The sequence below is a fragment of the Triturus cristatus genome, chromosome 11, assembly GCF_964204655.1.
Source record: "Triturus cristatus chromosome 11, aTriCri1.1, whole genome shotgun sequence".
Taxonomy (NCBI): domain Eukaryota; kingdom Metazoa; phylum Chordata; class Amphibia; order Caudata; family Salamandridae; genus Triturus; species Triturus cristatus.
Genome location: NC_140594.1, coordinates 891,080,223 through 891,092,558, shown reverse-complemented (window position 1 = coordinate 891,092,558; position 12,336 = coordinate 891,080,223). Strand labels below are relative to the sequence as shown.

Here is a 12,336-nt window from a genome sequence, read left to right as displayed (position 1 = left end):
GGAAATTACACCAAAGTGCCAGGTAGAATATCAGATTGCACCATGCACGCCAGAATACTTCTGCACTTTGTCTTACTTTCTCAGTGGTCCTGGGTGTAAGACTGAACAAATCCGTGGGTTTCAATCAGTGCAGCAGAGATTATCACCCAGAGAAAAATGATGGTTTTAGGTTGCCAAAGGTTTGAGTGCCCATGGTTCAATGCCCATTTAATGAGGTGAACAGTCTTTGGTAGTTGGTGAACACAGTTCAGATAGAGACCAATTACAGCTCCAACCAGTTGCCAAATTCTGATGTTTCATCAGGTGGGACTACTTGTGCTCGGTATGTGCAAGCACACACAATAAGTTCCCAGCAAAATACCAAACTGTAGCGGTTCATATCATGTGAATGGCAGGCCCGGGAACATTTTTCAAGTGGAGCGTTCTGAGAGAACCAATAGAACCTACTGGTTTCCATTAAGAAAGTGGAAGTTAAGAGTAAGGGTCTTGGATCTTCAAATAACAACAGTTCTTACATATTAATGGTTATAGTGATGCTAGTTGCACAATCAGGGTTATCAACTTCAGCTTATTACATAATATCTGCAGACCTATGATGTAAGAGAGAGGCCTGCAATATTGCTTTTTGGCTAGATATAGGCAGATCAGAATGAGCGGGCTTGCCTCATTCAAAGCTCCGATATTACTCAAGTAGGATCTTTCCCCACCACCAAAGCAGATATTTTTGGGTTCATTCTGACCAGCTGGACTGTGAGAATCTTGGGCTTCATGGGTGCCCCATATCATTGAAGTGACATCGAAGCAAGTTGCAATCTGCTGGCCCATACTCTGTCTCTTGAGCAAGACCAACTCCTCTCCAGAGGATAATTAGAGCTTCTTCTTCATTCAACACAGATTGCAGCTTCAGGAATTCCTTCAAAGTCTGAGGCTTGTGCCCAGCCTTTCCAGGTAATAATAACTTCCAGAATCCTGATCATGGTCTCAGGTGACTCCCTCTTCCGGTCCAGCAGAGTTCCTCCAGTTTTGTAGGCATCAGCAGGGCACCAGGGCCAGATAAAATATACGCTATGTTCATTAACCATGGTTACATCTTCCTGCATGTTCTCGGCTACAGATGGGAGCTAGCAACAATGTTGTCAAATGAATGTATATTTCAAGGGAACAGAATACAGGCCAAGAGTGGGGTCCTTACAATTCCCAGATGACTCCCGATGCAGGACAAAGGCGGAGGCCACAGAGAGGCACTGGATGTGGATCTATTGAATGATGGCCCAACTCTAGACACAGTCATATCTTCTCACTGTGTAGATTGCAGTCAGAGGTTCAAGGAACACAAAACGAATTCTGATAGTTGTTTGCTGTTCTGCAAAGTAGTCACACTGTGCTATGGTTGGTGGTAAACCACCAATGTAGCTTCTTGTCCTGCAGAGCTGTGCACTATTGCGGAGGTATGTCTACAGCATGGAGCACTCTCAATTGATTTGTCAACAATCTGGTTCAAGGAGGTAAAAAGCAGGGCATGTCAGGAAAAAAAAAGTGGGGTTGGGGGTTGCACTGCCATCTGAAGAGAATAAAGACTTCAGTCCCTAACCCAACATACTCTATTCCCGTTATCTATGTTAGAAAAGGGCCAATAAAACATTAAATACTTTGAGTAAAAGAGATAAATTCTAAGAAGTAAAAAGGCACTTGGAGTAAAACCTGAGAAATACTGTCCTTGTATGAATCTCAGAATTTAGGAAAGATGTATTTAAACAACATTTAGGGTGGTTCAATGCACAGGTCTGTTGACCTATGTGTACCATGACTGAATGTTTCACTAAGCTCTATGTCATTCAAAGGTCAAGGACAATCATTGTAGAACAGTTGTTCTCATTGACAAAGTTCAAGCAAACATCCAACCTGCAAAGCCCTACTTGAAATGCTAAGTTTCCATATTACCAAGCCATTTAAAGCACTAAAGAACAGGTGCGCATGGGTGTTTCCATAACCTTGGCAGCACCATCCCTGGATTTTAATTAATTAAACAAAAAGGTTTTCCGCCACTGATATTGTTACAGCATTTGTAATGGAGACCAGCAGCGCTTTCTTTGTTGTGCCTGAAAGACTGCAGCAAACGTTTGAGTGCTTGGTTGAATAAGCATGTCGTTAAAGATTGGCCTAGATGGGAAGTGACAGAGATCCACCCCACAGAGGTTGTTCATAGGCATGCCTGTGTTGAGAAGCAAGTGTGGGCTAGCGTTCTGTTACAGACTCCAAATGTGCTGCGGCGTCTTTCAAGATTGTGCCTCGTGCCCGAGGAGCTTACAACGTTAATAGGGAGGTCGGCCTCAGACACTGACCCTACAATGAGAGGATGTCACCCTTGCAGACCATTTGAATTAAATATGTATGATGCCCCAATGCTTCCATGTTAAACATTCTGTTTAATAGACATTTTAAAAACAGTTTGTGTTGGAGTATTAGACTGTTGCTCAACCATCTAAATGTCGACAAAGCTACCTTGTCTCCGAGTTTTGAGTCAGTCCTTTATTAGCAAAGTTTAAAATTGATGTCAAGTGGTTTGCTATAGCTACTTTTCATTCCTGTAATTTTCAGAGTTCATAGGACCTCAAAAGAAAGATATGATGACTTAGCTTCTTTTTGAGGAGTGGGATTTACTCTTCATTGTTAACATGCGTGATATCGGCTTATTCTATAAAAGGCCCCTGCAAGGAGACAGACGACTATCCATACCTGGAGTGCCCCAGCTGCATGGACAGCTGGGCTCATGGTACTGATTTTTGGCCTTGGACAAACATGGATCATGCGTGCGCACTGTGACTTAGGCCTGTCTCACTGTAATGTGGTTTTGTTAGATCAGGAGGGGTGCATCAAGCGCTATCCTCATAGTGGTAGAGTGCTCCTATCCATGCAAGAGTAATTTACATGAGCGTAGTGGTGGCAGCATACCTATTTTGGGTACCAGAAGAGTCAGTAGAGCCAACAAGCCTTTTTATCTGCGTCACCAGAGCGGCACATACCAGCCCACCCATGTAAAGCCCCACTGTTGTGTACATAACTCACTATTGGCCTACATGATGACTGTATATGTGCCTGCGCGTGGTACATAACATAGAGGCCAGTGCGTTCAATTTTGGAAACCAAGAGCCTACAAAGGCTAGTTGGAGATGAGGACTGCAACCCAAGACAGGAGATGTGCATTGTGGACATTCCTGAGGGCTGGGATGGGAGAACACCCACATTGTTGGAAGGGAAGGCGAGGCTCCTCTGTGCGCGTTAAAGATCGCTTTGATTCGAGGAAGTGCTACTTGTCAGTGAGGGCTTTGCTCTTTGTCAGGCGAGATGGTGGATGTGATATGGGATGCACTGTAGAACAGCGAATCATAAGAGAGAGGAAGGCTAAGGCATCTGAACCTTTGTGAGGTATAATTCAGAGGAGGCTGAAAGCCAGGTGTGATCTCCGATTGCTCCATCAGCCGGTGCTGAGTATCAATTGGAATTGCAGACACTCCTGCTGCGGCAGACTGTCCCTCTGAAAGAGAACAAGATAGAGGAGCACTTCAAAAGAGTCAACACCAATGACAAGAATCTCAAAGTACCAGACACTAAATCACATGTGTGTCTAGATATGGTCTATAAACGTGGGACGATGAATCCCACAAGCTATTAATCAGTGTCCAAAGAAGATCGCCAAAGTCTGTTAGTCTCCCAGCTGAATGAGCAGCCATCCCTCAGGAAGTTAAGACCTTCCCTGATCCTGGAGCACCAGACTTCTGCCTGTCAAGAGCAGTGGACCTTGTAAGGAGGAGTGACCTGGAGGGAGCAAGGCACAGCAGGAATTCCTTCAGGTGGATCCCTGTAATCAACCGCTGCAAAGGTGCAGGCTGTCTGCCACCCTCAAGCAAAGTCAGCAACCCCTGTAAGCCAGGTGGGGGACCCTGTAAAGATTAGGGCCACCAACCTTGCGGTGGAGTAAGTTGGAAAACCCTATATGCCAGGTGGGGGAAGCAATGAGCTTATCGCCATCAGCCTGGAACATCATGTCAAGAGGGTCCCTGCCGAAGAATAAACCACTATACTAACTTTGTAACTATTGATTTCATCAAGTAAACATTAAATATGTTTCTGACTTTCAGAATACTTAACTAGAATGCACCATTAACTTTTTAAGCATTCCTCACATGTGAACTGACAACTTAGTAAAAAAAAACTACAAAATTCAGTTCCACTCTGTAGATACAATCTTATAAAAAATTAAAATATCTAAATATCTGTATTAAATTGCTGACCATACCTTAGTATGGGGGAAAGATACATTTCAACCATTGTTTTAATTGTGTAAATGTCATCAAATGGGGTGAAGTTTACTGTTTAGCTGGGGGTTGCAATCAAAGGACCCCAGTGCCATGGAAGCCTATCATCACTTCACACGTCAACAAGAGTAAGAGCATAAGCACCCATTCAAAGCCGTCTACCCTGCCCAGGTACTCCTTTTAATAATCACCTAATTCAAATGACCATCCAGTTTTTAGAGGAACTGAATACAGGGAAAAGAGATGGTTCGTAGTTACAGAGAGATGGGCTGCTGCACTTCTTTAATATAATGACAGGAGGTGAGAGATTACAATTTATGGTTATGAGGATATTCTTCCTCACTGACCTACGTATGAGTAATTTAAGGGTACCTGTATCACTTCCACACATAGCAACAGTATTCTGAGATACAGCCATGAAAGCCTTCCGGAGAAAAATCATACCAACAACAGCCATCTCCCATGGAGAGGTGAAGTGGCAAGTAAATTTGTAATTCAGTGAACAATTTTATGAAGGACTCATATTTAGCAGACCAAGGTTTTGATAACAGATAATAATCTTAAAAGCCTTCAAGGGGAATCTAGGCTAGGCCCGAGCAGAATTTTAATCCCACTAGTGGAATTGGAGAATTTTGGTGACTTTGTGATACTCTTGTAACGCACAATTTCTGCCCAAATCCATCAATCGCCGTGTGGTGGAATTCTTTTCCCATTCAAACAACATGACGGCAACGGGAACAATGCAAGTCTCCAGAATATGAGCTGACGAGCGAGATTTGGCACGGTTTCCGGTCGCTAGGAGGAATTACTGTGAGAACTTTGAAGTCAGAGGGCCTCTCCCAGGGTAGATTTTTTTTATTTAACTGGCAGCAAAATCCACTTGAAAATTGTGTGGTGCTGTTCATGCTTATTTTTCTGTGTGGAATGTGGTACTGATGCTAAAATTGGAGTGCAAGCGGGGCGACATGCATTTTTCGCCCATTGGCAGAACGCTACGTAATCTCGTTGAGTTTTTATGCAACTCCACGGAATTCCACTGAGTGAAATTCCTTGAATTCCACCCAGGCCTAATCTAGGTATATCTTTGCAGAATGGAGTAGAAGCTGGGAAGTGAATTAGCCAGTGCAGAGCAATCGGACATGGCCCAACATTGATGGGCTTAACAGGTGCAAATTGTGTGTACAAAATTAGACTGGAGGCAAAAGCTGATGTAAGACACCATTGTCTACATCACACCTCCATGGAATCTAAAGTGAAAGTATAAGAATATAATGATGTACAGAGAGAGAGAGAGAGCGCAATGCAGGTGCATGCCTTATTCAACTTCTCCTTCAAAGTGTAACTGAATGCATGTTACTCAGAGGCGCACGCAATGCCACATATGGAGAGTGTGTATGGACAACACATGTCTAGGTCCCGAAAATAAAGGATAATTGTTTTGCCCCAAGAGAGATTGTTGTCCATGGAGTCCGCACAGTGTCTGTGGCACTGGCTTAATAAACCCAAAGGAAATATAGGGGTTTCCCAATCCACAATTGTCTGCTGCTCCTTTTCCCCCAGCACAGCAAGTTGACTCCTAAAACCGAGTTTGGCTTACAAGAGACTGGCGAAGGCGCGACACATTACCTTTGCCCTCCCTGGTAGATAATTGCCACTCCAGCAGCTAATATATTGTGCTATGTTCTTGGGATCTGCATAGCCTTGTAGCTCTGTCAGCTGACCAGATGCCATTTCACACAATCCAAATGTTTACCCACAGATGGCAAGCTAAGACATCACACAATGTGATGTTAAACCTCTTTCTGTAGTACAATGCAGAAAAACATTCCTGTGTTATCTACCGTAGCTCAGAAAGTGTTGTACATTGCATTTATATTCCCCTTAAAAGGCAAATTCTCACAGCGCCATACATTCTGGTGTTGACAAGTTGTCACCAAAGTCAAGCCTGCAGAAATATCCCCAATTCAATGTTAATCTCACGGAATTCCTCAGTCCCATATGTGTGTCCTGCACCTAAACTTGGCACCATGTTCTCTTAATTTCCTTAAAGACACCTTCGCTTTACAATCAGGAAGAGGACAAGAACATACAGATACAACCTTCCCATCATAAGTAGCAGAGAGTCCAGTGTACTTTTACAAACATGATCTGCGAATACATAACTGGCTAGTATTCCAGTGGCGGCTCCTTCATAGGGGTGTGGGGGCGTGGCCTCACTGCTTTCTCGCAGTGCGAGAAGGCAGAAACATAAAATGGTTAAACTACCATTTTATGTTTCCGCTTCTCGCACTGCGAGAAAGCAGAATGCCTGGAGTGCCTAGTTGTGGGCGGGTGGGTGGTCCTCCTCGAGGGCAGGGGGGAGTGGCTTGCCCACTGTTGTGGGTACTGACGGTTTGGTCGGCCCAAGGGCCGACGAACCCAGTCATGCGCATTCCCCCTTTTTCCCTAAGTAGACTGCTGCCAGGACTGCGGGCCTCTGGGCGCTCTGGACTCATTGTCTTGGGCCCCCGGAGAAGGGGGTAGAGAGGCGGGAGGGAGAGAGGGGCTGACCCGGTGCGGTGGGGTTCGGGTGGGAAGTGCCAGGCACCTGACCAACAGGTGAACCCCTCTCGGTCCCGGGACCGGGTCAGCTGGCCGCGAGCCGCAGCTTTGGCGTTTCGGTGTCTTGGATTTCTGGCTTCCTGCAACCATGAGTGGAGTAAGAGCATTACAGCGCAATGTAACCAAGAAATCAGAGCATAAACTGAAGAGACCCCACTGAAGCAGCAGAGGGCCTGTGTTAGGTTGAAAGAAGCACAATGAGCAATCTGGATCATGTGTGCTGAAGCACAGCAGTGAAGGCTCTAAGACTGACTTAGTTCAAAGTAAAGGAGGTGTTACTCTGTAGAGCAAAGACGTATACTGTGAGGCAGCGCAGGACTCAGGACCCACCCGTTAAGGTAAGGTTTTTTTATTTTTATTATTATTATAACACCCTCCCCCCCCATGACCCCTACCCGCGACTGCCATGTTCAGTCGCAACAGGCGGCATCATGACTCGCGGGCAGCGAGTCGTTCCACCGGACACGACTGGGTACATGAAGGCTGATTGGTAAGTGGGGCGCGCAGCACATGTACCTTGGGGTACACTGTGTTGAGACCAGAGTGCTTGCTCACAATGCAGTGTGTATGAAGAGAAACAATGCAGGTGCTGACACGGTCGGGTGACCAGGCAGTGCCGTGTTCCGCATGGTGTGTATGGCAGCTGATACTTCTGATGTTTTTTTCGGTGTGAGCTGGGGCAAGAACAGCTATACTCGGACGGAGCTATTTGTGCAGTATGGAGATGGGTGGCACAGTGCGTAGTGTGAAGCTGGGCTTGTGTGGTGTTGGTGCAAGGAAGCTGGCTGTGCAATGCGTGTGTCTTATAACCCTGCTCGTGTGCAGTTCTGCCCATGCTTTTGCAGGGAGGGCATGGGGTGCTCGGTGTTTGTGCGTGTGCATGAAAGTGCACTTCTCAGCCTCCCCTGCGTTCTGTCCTCTTCTGGGACGCACAGTGCACATGGGAGACGCTGACCATCCTCAGCAGCTGCTCTTAGTGAGGTGGCACGTGCTCGAAGTGTGCCGCCAGCTGTGCTTTGTGCAGGGAGTGACCATCACTCCTCTACGCAGCATAGGGAAGGGCAAGGACCCCATCCCTCTTCTGCGGGTGACAGACACGTGCTCATGAGAAGTGGTGTGCCTTGGATTCCCGGCCAAGACGCGCCCCTGAAAACACGCCTTCAAGCATGCAGTTTGAGAAAAGTTTAGGCTCCAGTTACACGGGGTTATCACTTCATTGCCGTGGCCCGGCTCATCAGCCTGTATTCCCCAGACCTACAGTCTGCAGGGGAAGGAGTGCATCCTAAAGGTTTAACGACGGTTGCTGCAGTGGACGCATTAACCTGCCGCGGCCAGGCTGTTTTATGGCACAAAAAGCTGTTTCATTTCCCTGTCTGAGACAGTTTTGCATTGTGTTTGTTAGAACAGATTCACAATTGCATTATTAACCTTCCTACGTTCTCAAATGTGCTTGGAAATGCACCATTTGCCCACTCTTTTACTCAAAATGTTCTCGGGGGGAGAACCCCCTCCGAACCCCCCATAGGTGGTTCAGGCTCGCACGCTACGCTCGCCGCAGTGCAGTACGGAAATTGTTTTATGCCTCACCACTTTCAAATGTCATCAGCCGCCACTGTAGTATTCACCCCTTTAAGACACATGGGATACTGCTTGGTAACACTCCTATACCAAACAGCCTTCAGCCACGCACACCACCTCCTAATAATATAATCAAATCATGCAGTTAGATCGCAAACCACATTCAAGTGTTTTCTGAATACAAGGATGATGTGTAAATAGCACTGTTAACATTTGGTAACATAACTCTTGGTTTTCTAAAATCTTCATTAATTTACAGAGTCACCTTATCTCATGAAAATAAAAATTGTGCGAGCCTATCAATAGTCTAGCAAGGCTACAGATAAGACGTAGTTTATTAGTACAAATTAAAATTTGCAGCCACCCAACTGCCATTAGGGTGGAACCAAAATATATCACTAGGGCTTTACAGACATGGGCTAAATCCGCAAAGCAGGGAAATGGTGTCCAATAAAGTCAGGCTCTATTATGTCTTTAGGGAATCTTTGCAAAACATTAGTTTAAGAAAAAGCATGCGGTCTATTCAGAAACTATTTCAACTTTTATGAATGAACCGTAATAATAAAGTACCTTTAGCTCAAAACAGTCACGTCATGTATTTAATATTTACCAACTTTAAAACTGCACAAGATCACACGTCACTCAATCTGAACTGTGCGCTTTCTAATTAGAGAGCCCTGGCATTGTCAGCGGCTAGTAAACAGTGTTGCTCCCGATTAGGGAATAGGTCATTGACAATAAAATACATTGTACAAAGACCCTTACATCTCACGCTTCCTTGCTGATTACAATAATGTGCGTTCAATTCAAACGCTAATTTCTCGACTTCTGGCTGGCTGCTTGACCATATTCAACGCGCATATTTTATATCAAAATAATTTTGACTTCCAGCATGTACCTTCAATCATAACATTCACCGCATTGATCTGTATCTGTTTCCAGGCCCTTCTAGCATCAGTGAAGAGCCCCCTAATTAATGGGAGAGGAGCTTAAAGACGTTGATGTGAGCGCAAAACACGCAGACGGCTAAATGCTCAATGGCATGGAAATAATACGTTTACAATAAATCGACATTAAAACTACAAGGTCATTTATCTGCCAATACCCTAGGTTCATTCGCCTGCATATTTACATATTCAAGCGTCCTTACCTTTCTCTGGACTTAGATTCTTGAAAACTTCAAGGTCTGCCATTAAACGGCTTATTGCTAGGCATTATCCTCAAAAAAACGAGTGATACTGCTGCGCCTCCCAGGTTGCCGTTCTGCTCATACATCCAGAAATAACAGATTGGCGAAGAAATCCCGGGGATTACAGCGCGCGGCAACTTTGCGAAAGAAAGCCCTCTGCGCCGCTGACGAGACGTCTTCGCATTCCATGGCGCACCGGCGCGAGCGCCGCGTTACATAACTTCCGCGGCAAGCGCGGGGCGCAGATTGGGAGGGATCCGGGACCGGGGGTACATATGCCGTTGCGCCGCTGCGGTGGCGCTGGCTGCTGCGGTGGGTCCACTCCTGGCACGAGGCATGCACGCTCACTGCACACATTCACGCCCCTGAGGGAGAGAGTGGCATAATGTGTCGGAGTCTGGAGCGCCAAGGAAACCCCCCTCACCTGTGGCGCTCGTTCGCAAGGGGATTACCGTACCCCTGCACCGAGGAACGAGTGGAGCGGCATACAAATAAATATATATATATATATCCCGTTACATGTCAAATACCGTGCTCCTGCCGCAAAAGCAATTCATTAGGAAAGGACTGATAGTTCTGCGGCTGGTAATTCGTATTATTTTCCAGTTGCCATTTTTAATAACGGTATAATTCCTTTCACGTTTAAGTATTCTGCGCACATTAAAGTCGAGCCACCAAACCAGAAAGCGATTTACGGAACCCTGCATCAAACAAAAAACTGTTAAACAAAAATCTACATTCAACGTCAATAAAATGTAAATATAAAAACGTAAGCGTTAGGCAGGATTGTATTTAAAAAAAAAAACGCTTTAGCAGACAGAGGTTTTTTTTTTTTTCTCATGAGGGTCAGAGGAAATTGGAGAAAGCGCTCCAGGATATTTTTCTCCACAGCTTGAACATATTCACCGAAATACTTGAATGATAAACGTATTTTTGCCAGACAGACCAACATCAGAGTGTTAAGTCTGTTGAATATGCACTTAAAAATTGGCCTATTTGCATGACAGTACCTTATAGCAGCAATACATAGTTTGTACCCAGTGCGCGTGGAATGAACAGTGAATTACTGACACATGAATAATGCATGTGTGCGTGGCTGTGTCTTCACCTAAACGTGCGTCCCAATCTTTAAATCAAGGCTGGGGGGTGGTGGTGGTCCTTTCAATTTCGCTTCCACGCTCTTTCCATTGTATATTCCTGCCACGGGTTCTATCAGCCACCCGGCTCATTTAAGCAAGGTTGTTGCACATCTCTGTCACGCGCAAACTATCTCCAGTATATAAACCACAGAACATATTCAACAAACAGAACAAAGTTGCATCTGAGCAATACCTTATCATGCCCAGATTGACTTAGGAAGGGGAAAACGAGGTTTACATTGTACCCATTCAGACACTGTCTATCTCTTGCCGGTCCTGTAAAGCGTGTACAGCAAGCATTGCTCACACGCGCCTACAAAATAACAGAAATTGAAAATTAGGACCATCAAATTGCTTTCTTGAAGCTGTAGGATCCGCACCAAAGCTCTGACCGCGGTCCGCAAAGCCATCAGTCTGGATGTCTCGGCTAACTCGATTTCTGACCCATGCGCAAGGATCTTGTAGGTGAGAGAAAGTTAACTCCACATCCACCTTGAAATGAAGAATGTGCTACCTGGGACGAGTTCTGTCTTCATGTTAGGCCCTGCCTCCTGGAAACGTTTTCTAATCGCCTTCCTCGTTGATCCATCAATCCCTCACCTGGCAAGAATCACAAAAAAATTCTAAATGCATAGGTGTGGTCATAAGCACTGTCAAGATTACAGGTGTATATTGAGAGGGTAGATAGTAAGGAGTTAAAGTGCCATCAGACAAATTTAAAGGTCTTTGGCTAATGGTAAAATGCAGCATGTGTGAAGTAGTGTTGCATCTTTTGCAAGTAGCAAATATGTGCTTTTTATGGAGATTCTATAGAGGTTAATAAAATAACTTTACATAAATCACTTCTTGTGTAATGGGACCCTCTCAACGACATTCTCTAGTGAATTGAAGATTTAAAGTATTGATTTTTAAGTTAGATGCTTGGATACTTCTTCGAGAGCTAGGCAAACTGCACTGCTATTAATTAGCATGTTGGATCAAGATTACGCGTGTGTACATACACGATTCAAGAAAGAGCCAAACATATGTGTGTTGCCTTTCAGTTTCATAACTTTCATGCTTAAAAGTATGGTGTTTGCCTGACATTACCAGCGCTTAATTTGTGCCGGTGCTTGCCGGTGCTAAGCACCAGCACCTTATCATCAGGGCCGGGTCTACACACACTGGTGCACCGTGCACGTAATTGATTTATACTAGTAATTATTTACTTGCTTTGCTTAGTTGCTTCACTATCGCAACGGGACTAAAACTCAAGTGTTGTACTCGTCGGACTCCGGAGACACTGTTTGTCTGCAACTCTGCACTCTGCTTGTCACTTACTTGAACCAACGTCACTTCAAGTTCTCAATGAATGGATCAGATTCTTTCTGATCTCATCTCACTTACTGCTCGCTCGCGGCTCGAATGTTGATGCAGTGTCGCCGCTGGCGCAGTGGGCAGGACACTGTTGGTGTTGGGCAGGGCAGGGCTGGATTTTGGTTCTCGGGGGTTGGCGCTGCGCGCGGCCTTGGCA

At 45.3% G+C, this 12,336-nt stretch overlaps 1 protein-coding gene across 3 annotated transcripts in view; it reads right to left on the bottom strand.

Annotated features, from left to right (window-relative positions):
* Window positions 1-12,336, bottom strand: part of PLCH1 (phospholipase C eta 1) — a 944,957-nt gene that overhangs the window by 694,631 nt on the left and 237,990 nt on the right. Inside the window, exon 1 of one of the 3 annotated variants that reach the window (XM_085634802.1) lies at window positions 9,646-9,975. The exons of the other annotated variants lie outside the window; for them this stretch is intronic. Coding sequence (XP_085490928.1) covers window positions 9,646-9,688 — 43 coding nt within the window. The 5' untranslated portion in view covers window positions 9,689-9,975. Of the gene's footprint in view, window positions 1-9,645; window positions 9,976-12,336 lie in introns of those variants that run through there. 3 annotated transcript variants of the gene reach the window in all.